The sequence below is a fragment of the Erythrolamprus reginae genome, chromosome 2, assembly GCF_031021105.1.
Source record: "Erythrolamprus reginae isolate rEryReg1 chromosome 2, rEryReg1.hap1, whole genome shotgun sequence".
In the NCBI taxonomy this organism is placed as follows: domain Eukaryota; kingdom Metazoa; phylum Chordata; class Lepidosauria; order Squamata; family Dipsadidae; genus Erythrolamprus; species Erythrolamprus reginae.
The window spans coordinates 110,796,959-110,820,573 of record NC_091951.1 but is presented as its reverse complement, the minus strand read 5'-3'; the positions used below and the strand labels follow the sequence as shown (position 1 = coordinate 110,820,573).

General features: G+C 38.2%; 1 protein-coding gene across 2 annotated transcripts in view; it reads left to right on the top strand.

Annotated features, from left to right (window-relative positions):
- CNOT6 (CCR4-NOT transcription complex subunit 6) overlaps window positions 1-23,615 on the top strand; it is a 73,037-nt gene that overhangs the window by 12,220 nt on the left and 37,202 nt on the right. For both annotated transcript variants that reach the window (XM_070739162.1, XM_070739163.1), the window contains exons 2-4: window positions 9,544-9,657; window positions 16,778-16,964; window positions 19,632-19,717. In XM_070739162.1, the coding sequence (XP_070595263.1) occupies window positions 9,546-9,657; window positions 16,778-16,964; window positions 19,632-19,717 (385 nt within the window). In that variant the 5' untranslated portion in view covers window positions 9,544-9,545. The remainder of the gene's footprint in view (window positions 1-9,543; window positions 9,658-16,777; window positions 16,965-19,631; window positions 19,718-23,615) is intronic.

The following is a 23,615-nucleotide window of genomic DNA, read 5'->3' as shown; positions in this document are numbered from 1 at the left end:
AGATGGGATCCCAGAGAATTTATCAAAGATCCATGTAACCTCTTTCATCTCTGGAAAACTCTACTCAAAAAGGTCTCCTATTGATAGAGATAAAAGCACAAACTTTATATGTCAAATGCAATAGAAAAATGTTTTTCTTTCTAGGAATCTCCTATAAAGACATCCAGTACTCCCTGTGGGGTTGTTTTTTTTTTCAGTGGGTAACTGTTAAGAAAATCCATTTAGTTTTGCAGATCAGTTCCTTCTAATATTCTGATTGGAAACATGAGACCTAGCATGATATGATTAATGTGCTGGATGAAGAGTATAAAGACACAGGTTCTAGTCCTCCCTTAGGCATGGAAGCCAGATGGACGACCTTTTTCTCCTTTTTGTTTATTGCAGTTACTCCCTCTCATCCCAATCAATGTCAGCCATTGGATTAAGCTGGCTGAATCAAAATTCCTCACTGTGCCATGCATGGATAAGCTTCACTGAAAGAACTAGATGGGCACAATGCAAGTCAAGCAATCTGTGCAACTAAGCAAGAAACACTATAAGAAAAACAACAACCCTGTTTTGATTGGAATATTTTTTTATATATTAACATTTCAGTGTATGGAAAATGATAAACTTAAACTAGTTTCACAGAAAATGCCTTTGAGATTGTGAACAATTAACAGATGACAATTATGCAGCTGTTACTGTGTGAAGCTTTTGACTAGATTTATATATGCAAAGCATACTTTGCCTAACTATGATTTAATGTATAAGCATTTCACATTTTACCAACAATGACGTCCACTTATCATGCTAAACCAGGAAAACCTATAGCTGAACATGTTGGACAAATCAGATTGCTGTTTTAAGCATTCTGTATCATCTTCATTTCCTTATTTTTCTTGCCTTGGACTTATTCTTTCTTGCTCATGGACTTATTCTTCCACACCCCAGTGATCCAATAATTCATTTTTCTTTATCCATTGCTAATATCAATATCCACATTGTGTTAAGTATTTTATCTGGAATAATACAGTCTTCTCACAAATGAGATTATTACATGAATTAGTTATAAGGTTCATAACAATTAACTGCATTTTAACTTTGGGCTAAAAAGAAAATGAAGTATAGCATAATTTTAAATTGTATTTACATTAACCATCTTTATTGTAAAAATAGTTCACTAGTTCACAATCAATAGTGATTGAGCTCCAATTCTTGAAAATGTTAGAGATGGCGACCTTGACTTTCAAATATTTATTTTTTATTTTCTAAAAAGGCTTAACTGGGTTCACCAATAAATATGAATTATTTTAAAATCTTTAGTGTATAGCAGTAAAAATAGTAGGAATTCAAATATTCTGCCTTAAGTACTTAAAACAGTGCAAACAAGCTCTTAAGATTTGCAATTTTTAGCATATTTGCCCAAATTCCTTTTATTCCAAATAAGAACATTACTCTAACTGGATTTTGTTTTGTTGTTCTTAATGTGGTATGCCTCTCCTGGTGATCAGCCATATGCGGTTTCCAGTGTGGATTAAGCTGGGAGTACTGCAAGTCTAACATCAGGGGGTGTAAAATCCAGAGAAGTGTAAAATTTCTTTAATATTCTGACGCACTTTTACTGGTAAATATTGTGTAAATTTGGAAGCTTTACAGCAATTGGAACATAGGACTTCAGTAGGAAAATCTTTGTTTTAAAAAATAATAGGATACTGTAATATACCTAAGGTACCAAGAAGCCAGGCCTGTACTATAGAAACTTAAAGCTCATTCTTCTTATTCAAAACAAATGATTATTTTGCAAAAAATATATTTTAAAACTTTCATTCCAGGTTATTATATGGTGTAGCATTTCCAATGTCCATATGATATTTAGAAAGAGAATTTCTTTTGGGGAAGCTAGTGCTCTAATAGGATTGTGTTTGGACTTACTGAAGTGAAAAAATAATAAGAGCTTTATGATAGCACATAAACATCACTTTCATAAAAAGTTAATGGGTGCTAAACATCTAATGTCTCAATCAGTTGATTTGCTGAGCTGTTTGAATGAACTCTTTGTTTCTCTTAGCAAGCTATATTGTATTCTTTATATTGTAGTTGCTTTGGAATTTAGTATTTACATCTGAAATCTAGTTTTTGCTGACCTAGAGCTAATTTATTTAAAATACAGAGGTTGCGAATTTTGGAGATATTTCCGAATGCAACTTTGACCAAACTGGAATTGTCATACTCTTGGGATTGCAGTGCCTAGAATTAAGAGTATTTTTAATCAATTATGATTTGATTGATAAAATAATTAAAAATAATTTTAAAATATTTTTTGATGCATTGAATTACATGTTTCTCCATCCTGGGGTGGAACCAGCCTTCAGAATGGGTTTGTCCTTGACCAATCATCTTGAGCATCGAGTTAGTCTCATTTGAATAATTGCTGGGATGCGCTTTGAGACCCCCAAATTCTGACTCGATCTTTCAGAGATAGTCATGGCAGGACTCTCTCATGAACGTTTTCTCTAATTTGGCCTTCTTCTTTATATCAATCTTAAATCCTTCAACTCCTTACTACCAAACAACCCTTTTTAGGGCTCCTGATTCCAGCTTCCTATAACTCCAAGGACGCCTCAGAACTCCTGAACTGATCAAGAGATACAGGCAAGATCATAGCCATTTGGCTGCCCCCCCTCCCATTCCCCCCCCCCCCGCTGCTCTCACCTCCTTCCATCTGTGTGCTACGGGATTTGCTGGAGCTATGGGCGCCGCTGTGTCAGCTCATGGCGCTCGTCGGACAAGATAAAGCAGAACCGGTGGGAAAATTTAAAGGGCAGCACTTCCGGACACACACTACAAGAGCTAGGCACCTTGCAGCAGGGAGGCAAAGGGTTAGCTCGTGGTGAACAATTCATATCTGCTCTTTAGTATTCTGGCAAACCCTCCCTTCTTATTAAAGACTGCAGCTCATAGGAAGGGGAGCACCACTGTAATCAGCTTGCGGTGCTGGTCTAGAGGAGAAGACAGATTTGCTGCATGTAAGACTGCCTCCCACCCCATCACAGCCTATTTCAGGCACTGCATCAGCGCCATGAATTGCAATATGTTTTGCTTTTGGGGGCAATACTGGCTAGTAAGCTTCCGAAAGCTAACATGATATGGCTTGTTTTTTTCTGTTATTTTGGAATTTCCTCATTGTTATTTAGTTTTAATTTAATTAATCATTTTAGTTTGCATATAAAAAATAAGACAAATATAATTAACAATTAGAGTTAAATTCACCTCATTGCTTACTGAATATGTAGTTATGGCTGAGATCTTATTAAATTGACTGAATTCATGAAACATAGTAGGTCATTAATAATACTATTAACTTTATAGTGACAATTTTTGGTCTTTTTTCCATCTAATTTAGATCTACCAGGAATTGTTGATTCTACATTATTAGAATATATGAACAACTGAATAAATAGTACTGTAATGTATAAATATAAAACATAATTGAAGATTCAAGTACTTGAGTTTTCAGTAGCTCAAATGTGAAACGGTGATTATCTGGAATCATCCAGTAAGTTATAAAATTACGTAAAGTAAGAAAAAAGATTAAATTTGGACAGACAATGAAAAATACAAAACTAATTTGACTACATTAATATGACTGTTTAATCATGTTTACGGATATATGATTTAAAGTCTGAAATGAAATTGAAAAGGGAATTTGCTTATGTCTTGTATCAAATAATCCACAAATGTCTTTCAGTCTTCAATAACCTGTAGAGTTTTAGGCTGAAATGCATAGCTTCATGATTTCCCCCCATTCCTAGATAATACAGTTAAATAGATGCGTAAACATATAGATAACTAATGTTCAATGCTCATAAAATCAAAACTGCAACAGACACTATAAACTACAGAGCTGTACATGAAGTCTTACAAGTGAACTAATCAGTCTATTTTGCTTCCTCTTAGGTTGGAAAGTAAGAGAGTTGTGAGGAAATTAGAGAGACATGTAGTCTTGGATTTAATTAAAGTTGCTTTTAGTTTCTTTGAAACAACATTGTTCTGTACAAAAGAATCTTATCACTAATGTTACATTCCATAGCATTTCCAAATCATATTGCTTAACCAGTCAATATTACAGCAGTAAACATGTAAATTGATAAAATGTGTATCTAAATTATGTCACATGATTTCACTATGTAACAAATAATTGTGGACTATGCAAATATAGACTAATTAAAGAAACATCAGCTGCTCTGATCACATTTTAGCCAATAATATCTAAATGGTCTCTATTTTGATTTCTTGTTTTAAAAATTAAAATCTTGTAAAAAGAAATCTGTTGCAGCTGTTTTTACTGCTATATTATGTGGTATTTTGCACCCAGTCTAGATAAACCTGTCTTCATATTTATTAAATTCAAAACAGCCTTCTAATTGCATAAATGCTAGGTGTTTAAGAGACAACTTTTTATTCTTCAGTGTGCTGCCGAGAGAATACAGGAATGGGTTAACTCGGTCTCATAGCTCGTTAGACTGAGTTTGTTAAAGTTGTGTGGACATGCCTCCGTTGCCTGCGATCCCCCAGCTTTTGACACAGTCTTTCGGTCATATAGATGTGTCAAAATTCGATCCAAACCGTTAGATATTACTCAAGCAAATATATTCCTGGATTCTTCTCAGCAGCCAGAGACGTTCCTGGAAGGTTTGACTCCTGGCTGGCTGGCTTCCGGTCTGACCAGTGGAGCCGCCGTGCCTTAATCCAGCGTGAAGAGCTTTGGCTTGATCCCGCTAAGGGCTGAGGATTCAGCTTGACTGTCAAGAGATGCTTCTTCTAATTGGCTAGTTTAGCATTAAACAGTATTGCTCAATGCCAATAATGGCTAGGGGTTCGGTGGTTTGACAGGAGCATTCTTCGCTCCTTTGCTGGCTGACTTAGCCAACCCCACTGGAAGCTGCAGGAGCGCACAGCTGTCAGGAGACAAGCTTGAGCTTTCCCGAAAGGGGCGAATGGGTTGCCTGGCACCTGGACCATCCAGAGTAATAACCGGAAGCCCCTTGTGCCTCCCGCCATATGCAGAGATGATTTGAGTCTCTTCCCGGTCTCTGGGCACACTCCTCAGTGCTAAGGCTGCGCTGTGCCAGTAGCAGCAGGGGTCCGGATGGAACAAGTCTGCTTTGATGGGTTGTCACTTCCATGGGGAAGACTGGCTGCTTAGTGACTGTTCAAAGTTCCAACAGCACTTTTCACAGTAACAATTATCAAAATTCAGATGCTTGGCAAGTGGTTCATACTTATGACCTTTGCTGTATCCCAAGGTCATGTGATCCCTTTTTACAACCTCCTGAAAAGCAAAATCAACAGGGAAGCCAGAGACACTTAACAACTGTTTTACTAACTTAACAATTGCAGTGAATCACTTAACAACTGTGGCAAGAAAAATCATAACATGGGACAAACCTCACTTAGCAAGTGTCCCACTTATAGGGGTTGGGCTCAATTGTGCTCGTGAGTCAACTACAAATAAATGCATTTACAGAATGCTTGCAAAATTCTAGTGTACAAAGTGTCTTTCCCCATTTCAGTAGTTTTCAGGATCCTTGTGTCATTCAGTGTGATGTGAATAGTAAGGAATGACAGATAGCTATATCACCCGCCCACCCCCACTTTTTAAGGAAGGTTAACTGGAAAAAGCAACCAACTAGAAGCAGGCTTCCCTTTTTACCTATGTACAGAAAATTAAATTTAACAGCAGAATAATTGCTATCTAATGAAAAGTATTGAGCTTTAACTTTGTTTGCACTTAGACATTAAAAAAAAGAAATATAGTATTGGGCCTATCAGAATATGTATCAGATTTAGCCAACTAACTGAAAAAAGGGAAAAATTGTTAGATACAAGAATTTATATTATATTCTGTCACTCGTCTTACTGATGGATACAAGTTACATCCACCAGAACAAAAGCCTTTTCTTTTTTTACCCGTTTGTGCTGAGATTTATATTTGTCCCACAATTTAGATTGACCCAGATTAGGTCAATTTGCATCTGAGAATGTAGTAAGGATAACTGCATTCCACGTGGACTTGATATCTGAAAAAGAAGTTGAGAATACCCTAGAGAATAAATTCTGATTTATGCAGCAACATTTTACATAACTGCTGTAAATAAGGTCATTGAATATATTTGGATGGATTTTTGATTGGACTAATTTTTTAAAATTATCTGAGCCTTTTAAGAAGGAAACACTTATGTAAAATCTCTAGGAATACAAACTGCTATTGTTATTAATGATATATACTACATTAATGATATATATATATTATTAATATAGCATAGAGCATATATATTTTAGGAAAGAAATTTTTAAACAGCTAACAGACATCTTAAGATAAGAGAGTAGAAAAATATTCTCTGCCAATTAGTAAAGGGAATGTCATATTGTCAATAAAATTTCATACTGACATTTTCAATCATCCCTTTGCTTATTATTTCCTGGCTCTACAGTGATATTAGACTATGATGTTTTATGTTCCCAACCTCAGAGATTCCAACATATAAACTATTAAATATTATAAGTTTATTGCTTCAGAGTTTATTTTAATGGTTAGTGGTATAGAATTGTTTGAAATAAATGCATTGCAATGCCTTGCAAATGACAATTTGTATCATAAATTTTGGGTATAGAATAAATTGCTTAATATGCTGTCACATTTGGTAGTTTCATTGAAAGCAGAGTTTGATATAAACCCATGTCAAATGGATTTAAATTTATGCCAATGATACAAATGAAAAGTAAACCACATATTTATTAATCATGTGTGAATAATATCCATTATCATTCATGCCTTTTTCTGATCTATATCCTATTTAGTTTGAGCAGAAGTCAAAGAAGCAAATGTGCAAATCTATAAGATCTTAGAATTAAAATAAGTCTTCTTACCAAGGCTACATGGCTGAGAGAATTCAGTTTAGACAGAAAATGAAACACTCTCATATATTACATAAGTGCTAAAAGAATTCAAGATAGGGGCTGCTCTTAAATTCTTTAGCACTATGTGGCACCACAACAAGGAAAGATTTCAGAAAGCCCAGAATGAAAGACAATTTTCACTGAAATGATAAAAGATACGATCCAGAGTAGTCAAAATCATTGGCAAAATAAATGATATCAGTAATTTCTAGGGTTGCCTAGGTAGCTCTATTTTTTTTTGCTAATTAATGCATTATGCTTCAGAGTTAACACCAATATTAAATTGCTCCGTTTCATTTCCTTAATCCTGCTAGTTTTAATGCCATTCTTAACATAGGCCTGCTGTGATCCATCAAACAGAACACAGACTCCCAGACATATCCTGTGCCTCATCAGGGGCTTGCTAAACTATTATCATTGGCTGTCTGCGATTGCAAAAAATAGGAGCTGACACTATCAGGCCTTAATATTTGACTGGGGATTGGGACTGGTGTCGATGAATTATAGATTATGGATAATTTATGCCCTATAGGTAATCTATGATAGGTTGTTCCTTCATTTCGGTAAGAAAAAAATTGTTCCAAAATTCAAATGCATATTGAAGGTTATCAAAACCCCAAGGTGTAATGTATTGATTCATTTTTTTCTAATTTGCAACACTACTTACAGTACATTTTGTGATTCAGGGAATCAATTTGGACTACTGGTTAAGGCACCAGGCTAAAAATCAGGAGACTGTTGATTTCTAGTCCCGCCTTAGGCAAGGAAGCTGCTTGGGTGACTTTGGCCCAGACATTGTCTCCCAGCCCATGACATCAGACTCAGGCAGCAAGCTGGTTGGTCAACTGCAGTTGCAACCAATGAATCAACAGTTAACAGGTCTGAAAAAAGTGGTCTCTATACTTGTGTGGGGGAAACTAGTAAGAAAAATAATTTTTGCGATTGTATATTTTCTGTATTTTTCTCCACTTTTTCTTTGCCCTTTCTTCCAACTGTGCTGCCAACTCTCTGAATTCTTTACAGGTCAAACTGCAAAAACACACTTCTGAAAATGGGAATTTCCTTTCACTGCTTGCAGAATAAAGCAGTTTGTCCTCTTTTGTTCTATTTTACAACTATCTTAACAAGTAAAGCTAAAGGGTTGCAGCAGAATGGCTGACAGTTTCCTTAGGTAAAAAATCTGAATTAGGCAAACTAGAAAAGAACTCTGACATATTCACATTATTGCTGCAAAATATAAATAGCAAGCAGACATCAGTTCCTATTTGTTTCCTTCAATTTAATTTTTGCACTACTGTGTACTCATGTGTGTTGAATGCTAGGGTGTGGTAGGAGACCAGGCCTGCTCCTAGTTAAATTTATTATCTAACAGTGCTTTGTAAATAATATTAAATTCTCATTGGTTTATAAAGATATGTTTAAAAACATTTTTAGTTATGTAGGTGGTATTCTCGGATAGAAACAGATTCTTCAGTTAGAATTCATAAGATCAGCTTCAAAAGGAGCCACTTAATCTACTTCTAGTAGGTACTTTGAAATACAAATATTTGTGTGTGACTTGAAAAACATAATACAGCATATATTTTCTTCCTGTGTAGACTTCGAAAGAACAGCCTGAATTTGTTTTTCTTAGGTTTTCCAGACATGTAAGAAAAAACCTTGATTTTTTTTTCATTTGAGAAAACCATAGTGATTGGGAGACACATAGTACAGTAATTATAAACCTTAGCAAAAAAAATTGTTTGGTTTATAAAATGCAAAGCTCAGAACTCTTCATCCTCTTGACTCTGCCTGGCTGGTTTTACTGTTGGAACTTCTGCTCTCTGAAAGCTTACAAACAATTTGCAGAAATTTTCGTTACCATGTACTGTACTTAGATTGTTAGGAATACATTCATGAAACTAAATAAGATTGTTTTCTATTGTTTTCTATTGTTAAAGTTCTATTTCACTTCAAACCCATATTTTGACAAAGAATACAGCAAAGCAAAATGAAAGCATTTGAAAAATCAACTAACGAAAACAATAACATTAATAGCACAAACTAATGTAAAATATTTTATGCACACTTGTTGGTTGGGGGCGCGGGGTTCTTGCACGGATCTTAAATTTTTTACTTATTGTTGTCAAGTTTATTTTCATTGCTTTATTTCTTAGGTCTTTTTAAAGCCTAAAATTTTAAAAGACCAAGAACTTTTATTTTTCATTGTACACTAGAAATTGTTATATTATGAATTTGATGTGTGGTGACTCTTTTTTGCAGCTTTCATCAACGAGGAAACTTAAGATCAATGGGCTGGGAAGAAACAGATAAATTTGGAACGTATTGTACTAGAAAACACATCAACTTATTAAATTAGTAGGCCTGATGATAATTTTCAGTGTAATTTTTGTAACTGATTTACGGTATATGGAACATTAGCTGTTGTCTGTACATTGTCATGACTGAGGATTGATTTCCTGATTGAAAACAATAGTGATCATTGCCTTAATGAAAACATGGAATGACCCTATCACATGCCACATGCTTCTAAAATACTTCTCACAAGGTATGTTTTTCTATAAATCGTTTGGATTCACTACTATGCAATTTTTTTTTCAGGAATGCCCAAAGAAAAGTACGAACCACCTGATCCACGGAGGATGTACACAATTATGTCCTCAGAAGAAGCAGCCAATGGGAAAAAATCACACTGGGCTGAGTTGGAAATAAGCGGTAAGAAAAAAAAAATATATGGGTGGGTCCATGGCAAAAAAGTGATTTTGGATTAAGTATTGACAAGTCTGTCTTCTTTATTATAACTTCAATTATAGTAAGTATTCTATTAAAATTTAATCTAGTTTGAAATGAATGTAATATGTTGATACTAATTTCAAACTTGGAACTAGATTCTTCACTTGGATTAAAACCAACTACTGTACTTTGTTAAAGAATACAGTTAATCTTTAATTCATAACCATTACTTATGGTGGCACTTAACATAAGGACTTACAATTGATCCCCAAAGTTGTGGCCATTACAATGACTCCAAGATCATGTGATCAGAATTCAGGCACTTGTCAGCCTTCCCACACTTACGACCACCGGTTCTCTTTCAGCTTCCCCATCTGTCTCTTTTCCCCAAATCTAGGCCCCTTTGACACCCTACACTCTATAGTCCCTGATGCCCTCCCTGACCTTTCCATTGCCCTCACCACCACCAATACCGACCAAGCCTGTATGACCTGTCTTTTTGCAAGGCAGCTACTGGCTTTAGGAGATTTTCTTTCTTAGATTACACGTGATGGTTTCCTTGCAAGACCTAGGGAAGATGTCTTCCTATGGCCAGCAGCTGTTTTGCAAAGGACCAGTCTGGATGCATCTTGTCAGCAGTGGGAAAACAAGGTCCATAGATCAGGTGGTGTGGTAGACCTCAGGGCGGCAGGAACCTCAGAGTGGAGGGAGACAATAGTATCTGCAATTGAGCTGCAATTCCATGCTATAGCTAAGAGGCTTCTTGTAATCCCAGAGTCATTGAGTGCCAAAAAGCCCTTCCACTACACTGCTGGACTTGGCTTTGCACTGTACTGCAACTCAGCAGCTTCTTTCAGCCCTGAGAGCTGTGGTGGATCGAAATATCCCTATATGCTGCCTATTGCACTACAGCTTTGAACCATGGGGGCTTCCCAGAGTGTAGTGAGATTGTGCTGGGCTGGACTGGAGCAGTGGAAACTTCCATCGGTATCATATCTTCACACTGCCCTGGGGTTCAGTGGTTTCCAAGAAAAGCCATGCTGTATCCTTTCCCCAGCCTCTCTAATTTGCATAGATGTGCATACCTCCTGCATGCTTTTTTGCTGGCCTCCCTGAGATCGCACTGCACCTACACATTCCCTCCTTCCTTACCTGGGAGTCCCTTTGCTTCCTGCTTAATGACACATGTGTCCAGAGCTTCTGGGACTTCTGAGATTGCCACATAAGCGATGTAGTCACATGTTGCACATTATGGCATGGGACCAAATTACTTATGGGACCGCTTCCTGCCACATGACCAGTTAGGTCCCACAGAGTCGGCCTTCTCCAGGTCCCATCAACTAGACAATGTTACTTGGCAGGACCCAGGGGAAGAGCATTCTCTGTGGGATCCCCGGCCCTCTGAAATCAACTCTCCCCAGAGATTCGTGTTGCCCCCACCCTTCCCACCTTTCGTAAGAGTCTAAAGACTCATTTATGTCGCCAAGCTTGGGGTCATTATATTCTACCCCTGGCCAATGAATGTATAGTGGGCTTGTTTGAATGGACATAACAGGCTTTTTTAGTTTTTTAAATGTAATTCTTAATTTTAATTTTAATTAATCATATCTCGATGTATACTGTTTTTATATATTGTAACCCGCCCTGAGTCTTCGGAGAGGGGGGGGCATATAAATTTAATTTATTATTATTATTATTATTATTAATAATAATAATAATAACAAACTCACTACTTAATGGGAATTCTGGTTCCAATTTTTCTAAGTCGAGGACTACCTTTATGATTCCAAACATTATGTATAAATCTTATTCAAGTTTGCATATGGTTTTACTATTTTAAAAAAACAACAACTAGAGATCTGATCCAGTCCTGCTTTGTTCCGTTTCACAGGGGGAACAAAATAGATATTAATGAATGTCTCCATTGTGGTCTTCTGTTACTTATATGCTAAAGAAAGAGTAAAAATAACTTGTATTGAATGAAAGTGGAAAATTGGAGGAGGATAAGAGAGAAGTGTGCGCTGTGGAAATGGTTTCGTACTGATACACTTTGACATTGCTTCTAGAAAATTCTGAATCATAAGTGCTTTTGTTCAGTGTTTTGGCTAGAGGACAAAGAGAGCAGAAAAAGCGTCCCATCTTTGATACTTTATGTTGACCTTCCCTAATATACATCAGATAAATAGATTATCTAGCAATGATCCATCTGTCTCTCTACAGGATATTAAGCTTGTAGTACTCCGAGGCTAATGTTTCTTGAACGTAGATTTTCCATTTTCTTTTATATATCTTTCATCCAAGAATTTAATTCCTTTTAAAAAGGAACCAAATTAGCAAAGATATTTTTTTTTACTTTTGTGTGGAGGGGCTGGGTTTCTTCTGCTCTTACTGAAAGTCTCAATATCCCTTTTTTTTACACCATCGCAGACATGCCTTCCGTTCACTGTGTTTTCATACAAAGCTTGTACCATTCCAGATATTGTTTACACACAGTTCCTAGCATCCATGATCCCTAGCCTTCATAGGAATTGAGGGTAATTTCTGGAATGCTACAAGTTATTTCCTATGCCACTATTTTGCTTCAATTTATTCTAAAAAGTTTTTTTTAAAAAATAATGTTTTAAAAAATGGTTCTTAAATGAATTGTAGCGTTTTTCTCTCTCTGTTTATTTCTTTGCATTTATTTCTTTGGATTCTTTGTTTTCATATAATCTCTGGATATGGCTCTTAATATTTGTTGGATTCCTTTTCATCCACAACATTTTTATCCACAAAATCAAAAAAGTATGTTGAGGAAACTTCTCTAATCAAAAAAGTATGTTGAGGAAACTTCTCTTTGCAGAAATCATGTATTTCTACTTAGTATAAAAATCTTTCCCACTATTTTCTGGATTTAAATATGACATAATCTGTAATTCTTACATTTATAGTATTCTTATCTTTTGTAAGAGAGTAGTCTTAGGGTTTTTTTTTAGTATCAGTAATTTTGCATTTAAATTCTTGAAGAATTTTTAAGAATTGTGCTATATGTACTGAAAGTTTTAATTTTTGGTTTATATACTTAAACCTTTCTTCCTTAAAGATTTAACATTTAATATTTTTATTAACTCATTTGCGTTCTATTGATTCTTCTTTATTCATGCTTTCATACTTTTCTAAAAAAAACCTGCCCTGCCTTTTGAGGAGATTGGCATTACATTGAGTAATTTTATTTGCAGACCTTTTCTAAATACAAATGGTCCTTGCACAACAGTCGCAGTTGAGACCAAATTCCCATTGCTAAGCAAGACAATTGTTAAGTGAGTTTGGTCCCATTTTATGAGCTTATTTGCCACAGTTGTTAAGTGAATCTGGCTATCCCAATGACTTTGTCTGAAACAACAACTAGTGGTTACATGACCCGGAACATTACAACCATTTTAAATACATGTCAGTGGCCAAGCATCAAAATGTTAATCATGTGACCAGGGGGATTCTGCAACTGTCATAAGTGTGAAAATATGGTCATAGATCACTTTTTTCAATTGCCATTGTCATTTCAAATGGTCATTCAATGAATAGTTGTAAATTGGGGAGTGCCAGTTAGAAGGGCTCATTTTGCAGGGGGAAAATAACATTCAGCAGAACTCTCTGCTTGAGGAAGACAGAGTGATAGTTATTGCTAATTAAAGATAGATAGCTCGACTTACAACTGTAATCAGAGCCCAGGAATTCGTTGCTAAGTGAGAAATTGGTTCGGTGAGCTCTGTCCCATTTTATACTTTTCTTGCCATGTTCGTTAAGTGAATCACTGCAGCTCTTAAATTAGTTACACGGTGGGCTGTTAAGTGAATCTGGTTTCCCACATTGATTTTGCTTGTCAGAATTCACACAAGATTATCACCTCGTGATCTAAAACCATTACAACTGTGAACCAGTTAGTAAGCACCTGTTTATAAATCACATGAGCATGGGGATACTACAAGGATCATAAGTGTGAAAAATGGTTGTAAGTCCTTTTACAGTGCTGTTGTAACAGCCACTAATTAATGGTTGTAAGTCAAGGACTATCTGTATCTGTTCTTACTGATTACTTCTAGTTAATGATGACCCTTTCTAGAAATAGTAATGGCATTGAACACCCCGTTTTCCATTAGAAGCCATCACCTCAGACAAACTTCGAGAAGATGAATTGGTGGGGGTTGGGGTCATGGAGTATTGGATTATTATGTCCCTTGTATACGGTTCTTTGGGATCATTAGTTTATCTAGTGATTGTACGTGATTACACTCATTTCTAATGTTTTCCTTACTTGCATCTCATGTGATGAACAAGTAATGTTAATACTATTATGTCTGTGTCAAGGAGTTTCAATAGCATCTGAAAAACCAAATCAGAATTCGAGGCATAGCCTTCCTCAAAGTTCCAATTTAATTCACAGAGCTGTGTTGACACATCCGGGAGAAACACGATCTGAAGTCCCGTGGGTTCTCACCCAATTTAAAGTTAATCCCCTTGATCCAACTCACAAGTTCATCACTGCCCAGGTCTGGTTCTGCCAACGTGTCCAATCTTCCCATCAACTTCCGGGCTAGGTGCTGAACAAAGGATGACCTTGATAATCTAGAAGGAATTTGTTATGATACAACTACACCCTCATGCAACTGCCCCCTCCCAAATTCCCAAGATTGCGTGTGCGTGCGAAGTGGCTATGTGGCAGTCAAAAGTCTCCACTCAACCGATGGCTTCCGCCTGACACTCTTGATTACAGTATCATCTTAAGCAAGCGGTTTTCCAGTTATGAGAAATCAGTTGAAAGCTCAGTGACTTTTTGATGTTTATGCTACTGGTTGTTAACCAGTGAACCTGAAATTCTGATATGAATAGACATGACTGTCAAAGCTAAGCACATTCTTGTTACCAAGCAAAATATTCCACATAATTCCTTTGGGGACTGGATGTGAACATTATTTTAATCTATCCCTGTTGGGTGCTGTACCAGTGAATATGTAATATACTTACCTGTAATACAGCGATCCCTCGTTTATCGTGGGTGTTCCGTTCAGGACCACCCGTAATGAACGAAAATCGCAAAGTATGTATTTTTTTCTCTCCCCCACCACATTGTCCCTCACGTGTCTGGAGGACCCCCTGCGCCAGTCGAACCGGCTTCCATCCGGTTCCTGAAGATGCTGAGTGCCCACAGCAGACAGTCACCTCCTGCACCTGGAATACCTGCAGCCGCTCTCCTCCACGCCTGTCAGCCCATCACTGGCCATCAAGGTCAGTGACAAGTCCGAGGCCTCCTTTTGCCCACCTAGCTGTGCCTTTTTTTTGTTTTTGCCTCTCGGCCATGCATGGTCCCAACTCCTTGCCTGGATGCTTCCTTGGGCCACGGCACTTCCGGAGCCGCATCTGGCTTTCCTTCCTCCCCCCCCCCCCTTAGTTCGGGGATCTCTGTTCCCCGCTGCCTTCAAACCGAACTGATTTGGCTGGCCACCAAATTGATGTCAGAGATGCGGGGGGGGGGGGGCGGCGAAAGAAAGACGCATCGAGCTCTTTGGTGTCTTAAACTTTGCGCCGCAGTTTAATTCTGCTGCTCGATGTGTCTTTCTTTCGTCCACCTCCCACCCACCCATCTCTGCCATCAACAGGCCGGCCAGCCAAATCAGTTTGGCTTGAAGGCAGTGGGGAGCAGAGATCCCCAAACTAAGGCGGGGGTGAAGGAGAGCCAGATGGGGCTCCGGAAGCGCCACGGCCTAGGGAAGCAGCCAGGCAAGGAGTTGGGACCATGCACAGTCAACAGGCAAAAAAAAAAGAAAAAAGGCCTAGCTAGCTGGGCAAAAGGAGGCTCGGACTTGGCACTGACCTTGATGGGGCTGACGGGTGTGGAGGAGAGCAGCTGCAGGTATTCCAGGTGCAGGAGGCGACTGCTGTGGGCGCTCATCATCTTCAGGATCCGGTTCGCTTGGCACAGGTGGTCCTCTGGGGAGAGATGTGACAACACCAGGCATGTGAGGGACAATGTGGGGGGGAACCTGCAATGCACCGAAGCCGCAAAAGGTTAGCCGCGAAGTGGTAAGAGATCTCTGTACAGGTAGTCTTCGACTTACAACCACAATTGAGCCCAACAGTTCTGTTGCTAAAGTGAGACAGGGCAACTTCCAAATGGCAACTCTGGGTGACTAATACAGGTAGTTCTCAACTTATAACAGTTTGTTTCGAGACCTAAGTTACAACGGCGTTGAAAAAATAGAGCATCCCCACTCATGTGATCAAAATTGAGATGCTTGGCAACTGACTCATAGTTATGACAGTGGCAATGTCCTGGGGTTATGTGATCTCATTTTGTCACTTTCTGACCAACAGAATCAATGGAGAAGGCAGATTTACTTAACAACTATGTTACTAACTTAACAACCACAGTGATTCACTTAACAGCTGTGACAAGCAAGGTTGTGAAATGGAGCAAACCGCCCCTAACAAAAGTCTCACTTGGCAACCGAACTGTTGGGCTTAATTGTGGTTTGCAAATCGAAGACTACCTGTATTTAAACAACAAAACATTCCTTATAGGAAGTCCTTGACTTACAAAAACAATTGAGCCCTAACATTCCTGTAGTTAAGTGTTGGCCATTTTACAATCTTTCTTGTCATAGTTTTTAAGTAAATCGTCGCAGTTGATAAGTTAGTAAACCGGTTGAACCCATTGTCAAGCATCTCAGTTTTGCTACTAAGGTCATAACAGTGAAAAATGGTCATAAATCACTTTTTCCAGTGCTGTTGTAACTTTGAACAGTCACTAAATGAACAGATGTAAGTTGAAAACTACCTGTATACTTTTTTTAACTGGGGTTTTTTTTTTGTTATCTTCTGGGACTGTATTACCTAGGTTTGACATGCCTGCTTTAAATTTTATGCTCAAATTTGCTTTCCTTTGTAATGCTGCTTTGAAGAACCATTTGATTGCTCCAGGCATTGCTGAACTACGGTTCTCAGCAGCCTCAACTAGCATGGCCAGTGGTACAGGAAGCTAAAATTTAGTAACATCTGGAGGCCACTTTGCCTTAACATTTTAGAAGTGGAAGTGATTTAAAATAGCCGTATCCTTTTTGTTTTTTAGGGAAAGTCAGAAGCCTGAGTTCATCCTTGTGGTCACTGACCCACTTGACAGCTTTGCATCTCAGTGACAATTCCTTATCCCGTATTCCTTCAGATATTGCCAAGCTACATAACTTGATTTATTTGGATCTGTCATCTAATAAAATTCGCAGTTTACCAGCTGAGCTCGGAAACATGGTGTCACTCAGGTAAGAGCAGGAGTGGGCAATTAATTTTGCCATGGGGCCGCATGAGAAATTGGAATGGTTTTAGAGGGCCGGATTAATATAATTAACTCGGTTCTACCCAATATTGTATATTATTGGATAGAACTGAGTTAATTATATTATAATTATATATTATATATATAATTATATATTATATTATATATTATATTATAATTATAAACTAATTGCCCACCCCTTCCTCCCTCCCTCCATTTCTCCTTCCTTCTTTCCTTCTTTCCTTCCTTCTCCAGATGGAGAGAAGCTTCTGTCTCTCTGATTTTCTCTGCCTTTTATTTCTGCTTGGGGCAGTTCTTTACTTCTCTTTCAAAATATTCCTTTCAGCTGCCTCTCTTCAACTGACCTACATCGTCAGTTGAGAAAACATAGTGGAGGCTTTGCCTGAAAGTGGCTTTGCCTGAAAGTAGCTTTGGATTCCTCTTCTTCCTCCTCCTCCCTTTTCCCCCCCTGAGAGGTGGGGTGGGGGGGTTGCTTTAAATTTCTTGGAAAGGCCAATGAAACCAATGAACAATTAAAAAATGAGCATTTATTGGACTTTTGCAAAAGGGCATGGAAAGAGAATTTCTCCCTTCCTTCCTTCCTTCCTTCCTTCCTTCCTTCCTTCCTTCCTTCCTTCCTTCCTTCCTTCCTTCCTTCCTTCCTTCCTCCCTCCCTCCCTCCCTCCCTCCCTCCCTCCCTTCCAACCTCCGCGGGCTGGGCACAAACAGCAGGTGGGCCGCATCCGGCCCTCGGGCCACCCTTTGCCCAGGTCTGGGTAAGAGATAGTTTAGACCATTGTGAACTCACTTCAGATTCTGTGTCCTTTGGCATTGACAAAAAGCTTCCAATTCAGTTGCTATGAAAATATACACCAAATCAAAAATAAAACATTTGTATTTATTTATTTTTTGGGGGGGGAAGAGATTTCAGTTTCCCTGTGCTTACTAATCTGTGTTAAACTTAGTGGATCTGACTCCTTATTAGTTGCAGATTGAAATGTGTTATGTGTATTTCATTAATAAGACAAATAATACATTTTGTAGCTATTAGAAAGAGTAACATATTTGAGAGGCGGGAGGTAATAAGAGATAAATACTCTGCCTATTGACTTTTCCCCCCACTCTGTCCAATCCTTTTGGACACTTTGGGTTATGTATGGCTTCAATGTTTTCTTGTGAAAACCTCTTCAGATTATCTGTACTTTCCCAGTTAGTTATCTTTATTGATGCAGATGTCCACAAATATAGTCCTATCTACATACCGTAATACCTAGTTTTGTTTTTTCCTGTTTTATCTTTGGAGCTGTGTTGTAGGTTGCACTATGAGCAGTGCAGTAGTAAATAGCCCTACTTTATTTCAATTAGTCCTATAATAAAATTCCGAATGGAAAATGCTCCATCTATAGTGAGCATATATATTTTAAATCACTTACAATTTTATTGTTGCTTGAAATGAATTTATTTGGAATACTTGGAATAAAAAAGAGTCTAGTCTTTTCCCTCTTCAAACAATACTAGATCCTATGATCCACAGGCATAATCCTTTGAGAGAAATATAGGGCAGTGTGACCAGAATTACATTAAATTTTAGGCTGACCAATTTTTTTAAATCCCAGTGCTGGATGATCCCATGATTGTTTAAAAAGAGTATAATATCATAAATACCAAAAAAGCACATTGAAAAAAACTTTAATAATAAATTCTCAGGTTCTTACTAAAACAGGTAAACAGAATGGCCACAGGTGGGCAAAACAGTGAGAGTGATGTCCAACTTCCTGCTGGTGTTCCCTGTTGACCTTGTGTATGAAAAGCAGATAGGGAAGGAGCATTGGAAATCACAGTCGTATGGCCACAGAAATCCTGCAGTAGACATAGTTTTGCAAATAAAATTGATCTGAACATTGCAGAAATTTGAATTCCACAGGGGTAATGGGTCTTAGATTTTTAAAAAACATTCTTTAATTTAGAAGATTTTAGGTACCGTACCTCATTCAAAAATTGTTGTGACGTTATGCACTATTTCAGCTAACTTGAGGTTACAAACAGATAAATGAGACTTTTAGTAGTATATAAATGGATAAATGAATCTGTTCCTTCAAGAAGGGCAGGGGTGAAAATCAAGACTTAAATATTCTGGTTTTGTGTGAAGATCTAATTTACTGCTTTTGAAGTAAGAAATGTTTATGAATTTTATATAGTATTTAATAAACATTTTTGAGTTATAGTATGTGTTCATTGGATTAGCACTAGGAGATCTGGGTTCAAAGTCCCACTCAATCATTAAATCCTCTGAGCAACCTTAAGCCAGTCATTGTCTTTTGGCTACTATTTAAAAACTTATTTAGGGTATTAGCTCCTTAAATCATTTTGATTAGTAATGCTGGCTTAGGAATTGTTGCTTCATTGTTTTATTTTCTTAATAGTGTAATAGGATTATGTTTAGAACACTAGCTGGTTTGTTTTAATTCATTGTGTTTAGTATTATTTTATTAAATATTATATTATGTAGTCTCCAATATTCCTAATCCTCATGGTTCAAGCTTCTTGCTTTTTTGGTGTGTGCTTTAATATTATTTCTATTTTTCACTGAAAAGTTTAGTTTAATTAAATATGTTATCTTACTACTTTTTTTTTAAATGTGACTTAACAACAGGGAACTCCATTTAAATAACAACCTGTTACGAGTTTTACCATTTGAGCTGGGAAAACTGTTCCAGTTACAAACCTTGGGTTTGAAAGGTATGCCTTTTCCATTTTGTACTTTTTTCTCCAGTGTTCATTTTGTTTTACTTTCAGCAGCCATTGCTTTCTGTCTGATATTAAATAAATAAGATTAGATTTAAGCAGGAGTTATCAGAACTGGCTGTACACAGTCACAAACTGCTCCAGCTCCAGATTTTGCCTCAAGGTTTACTCCTGAAGCCTTTTCCACTAGTGGATATAGTCACAAGTGCTACTAGCTGGGCCAAGGCTTTTTAATGAGGTATTACTCCTCCAACACGATGGTGTAACAGACTATGGTTTTTCAAGCATCCATGTGGATTTGGACTATTTCTCCTCCCACAATACCTCTCCTGTTATAGTGCTTCATGTGGTAATTCTTCAATAGCTGTAGATGCCTATCCTTTACGGTAGTGTTTCCCAACCTCGGCAACTTGAAGATATTTGGACTTCAACTCCCAGAATTCCCCAGCCAGCATTCGCTGGCTGGGGAATTCTGGGAGTTGAAGTCCAAATATCTTCAAGTTGCCGAGGTTGGGAAACACTGCTTTACAGGATCAGAAATGGGTGTGGGGAAGCAGGCTAACTGCCTGTTGGTGGCAGAAGGTAGGATAAGGAATGGGGGAGGGGAACAGGCTAACGTTCTGATAACTCCTGCAATGCAGCTGGTACCAATCGTATCAGCTGTGTCATTTGATTGGATTATTTCAGTGACACTTAGAGGGGATCTGTTGCTTAGTCTATCCTATATACCAACCTACTCACGCCTCATGCTCTGGAGAGGACATTCCAGCATTGCATATAGCACTGAATCAACATGGAAAGCAGCAGTCACTGGTTATAAGTTTGTGCTTGATTGGCAGTGTGACACCAGGGACCACTTTTGACAGTGGGAAAGGTCAGTTTGCTTCATTGGCATAATGACAAGCAGACTAATAACTTTGCACTGTGCAATAACCATAAGAAAACTTTAGCCCTGAAGTTGGGCACTTGGAATATTTGGACAATGACCACTGGTTTCTCTGACAATCTTCAAGAAATAGATGATGTACACAAGACTGCTGTTATCAATATGGAGCTCAGCAGACTGCAAATGGACAGCGTTGCCCTTCAAGAGACAAGGCTCTTGAACGCAGGATCTGTTAAGCAGAGAAACTTCTCATTCTTCTGGCAAGGAAAGCCATCAAATGAGACTAGGGAATATGGGGTGAGCTTTGTGGTCAAAATCACCCTACTAGGATTCATCACCTGCCATAGGGAGCGAGAGGATTCTGTCCTTACAGCTCCACTTGCTAACAGGACCAGTCAGTCTTTATTAGCGCATATGTACCAACTTTATCTTCGTCAGTAGAAACTAAAAACCAATTTTACAATGATGTGGTCACCATCATCAAGAAAGTCCCCGAGAAAGAATCAATGTTTATCCTTGGAGATTTTAATGCCAGAGTCGAAGGCAATTATAGTTCTTGGCCTATCTATTTAGTTTGGCGTTGGGAAGATGAATGAAAATGGTCAATGCCTGCTGGAGTTTTGTTGCTACTATGGTTTATGTGTTAGCAATACATTTTTCAAAACAAAGCCTCAACACAAAGTCTCTTGGAGGCATCCAAGATCGAGGTACTGGCACCAGCTTGACCTAATACTGACCAGGTGTTCTAATCTTTCCAGTATTACAATCATACGTAGCTATTAGGGTGCTGACTGCGATACAGACCACTCCTTGGTGTGCAGCAGAATAAAACTGCAAACAAACAAACATCACTCAAAGAAGGAAGGAAGACCACGAGTCGACATTAGCAAGACCTGCAACCAGGGCACAGTGGAGGAATTTGCACGTGCATTAGAGGAAATGCTCCCAGGCCCATTTGAAGCAAACGGGTCCATAAGATGGGAAATTTCAAGAATGCAGTCTATAACATCGCTCTGTCAGTATTTGGTAAGATTTAGAAAGATAGCAGATTGGTTTGACACCAGTCATTGAGGAAAAAAGGAGAGCGCTGATTGCATATAAAGCCTGCTCCAGTGTGTGCAGTCTACAGTTCTGCGAGCTGCTCATAGCAAAGTCCAATAGACTGCCAGGCGATGTGCAAATGAATATTAGTTGCAGCTTTGCTCTCAGATCCAAATAGTAGCTGACACAGGTAACATAAAGGGGCAATTAGATCTAGACACACTGGCCAATAAATGTGATGTATGGCTGCGATTGGATTGTTTGATTGATTTTAATATACTGGGGTTTTAGCTTACGTAGTTTTTTAATTAATTAGATTTGTTTTGTATTCACTGTTTTATATTGTATCCTGTGAGCCGCCCCGAGTCTTTGGAGAGAGGCGGCATACAAATCTTAATAATAATAATAATAATAATAATAATAATAATAATAATAATAATAATAATAAAAAATGATGGCATCAAGCAGGACTTAGGATCATCACAGAAGAAAACTGCCCCTTTGAAGTCTGCTACAGGTGAGATTATCCAGGACTGAACACAGCAGATGGCATGCTGGGTGCAGCATTACTCCGAGTTATATTCTAGAGAAAACTTGATAACTGACAAAGCTTTGAACGGCATTGAGTGCCTGCCTGTCTTAGAGGAGCTTGACAGTAAGCCAACCTTAGAGAAACTAAACACAGCTCGACTCCCTTGCCTCAGGCAAGGCACACAGGAAAGATAATATCCCTGCCGAGTTTTGAAGTGCTACAAAGAGATCATCCCCACAGAACTGTATGCAATCTTCTGTCTCAGTTGGAGGGAAGATGGAGAACTGCAGGACATGAAGGATGCAAATATCATCACACTATATATGAACAAAGGTGATAGGGGCGACTGTAAGAACTACCATGACATCACTCTTCCAAACAATGGAAGTTTTTAAGCAGACTTTGGATAACCATCTCTCTGAACTAATATAGGGTTTCCTGCCTAAGCAGGGGGATGCACTAGAAGACCTCCAAGGTCTCTTCCAACTCTGTTGTTGTTGTTGTTGTTAGTGTGGTAGGGAAGGTGTTTGCCCATGTCGTATTGAAGAGGTTCCAGGTGCTTGCAGAGAGAGTCTATCCAGAATCACAGTGTAAATTCCAAGTCAACAGGTCCATTACCGATATGGTATTTTCCCTTAGACATCTTCAGGAAAAACACAGGGAACAAAGACAGCCATTTTTTGTAGTGTTTATAGATCTTACGAAAGCTTTTGAGCTGGTTAGTAGGGATGGCCTTTATAAATCCTCCCCAAGATCGGCTGTCCACCTCAGCTCTTCAACATCATCTTCGGAGAGGGGCCGCATACAAATCTAATAAATTATTATTATTATTATTATTATTATTATTATCATCATCATCATCATCTGGTCCTTTCATAAGGAAATAAAGGGCACGGTAGTTTTTGATGGCTTAACATCAGATTCCTTTGTCATTCGAAGTGGACAGCGTCCTTGTGCCAACTCTATTCAGAATCTCTTTTGCTGCCACGCTGAAACATGCTTTTGGAACTATAACAGAACGAGTCTATTTCCAGACCACATCAGACGGAAAACTCTTTAGCTTCTCTAGATTGAGAGCAAAGTCTAAAAGTTTAGCTGAAATGCTTACAGGATTCCCTCTTCTTTGACGCTGCTGCTGTTACTGTGACATCCGGGAGGCAGGCAGGGGACAGAATGGATCTCTGCTCAGTGTGGAAGGGATTGCCACTCTCCGATTGGCCTTTTTAGTCACACTAGATGCCGTTCTAACTCTTCCCAGAGCATGATACCACAGTCTTTCAAGATTGAAGGTTGCCGATGAATGAGATTTAAGCAGCTTTAAATTATATTCATAAATATCTGTGTTTTAAAGTTTTCCCTTTTAAAGGCCTCTTGGTTTTTTTTTATCATGCCTGAACAAAAGTAGTGTGTGAATTTCTTTTTCTCCACATCAC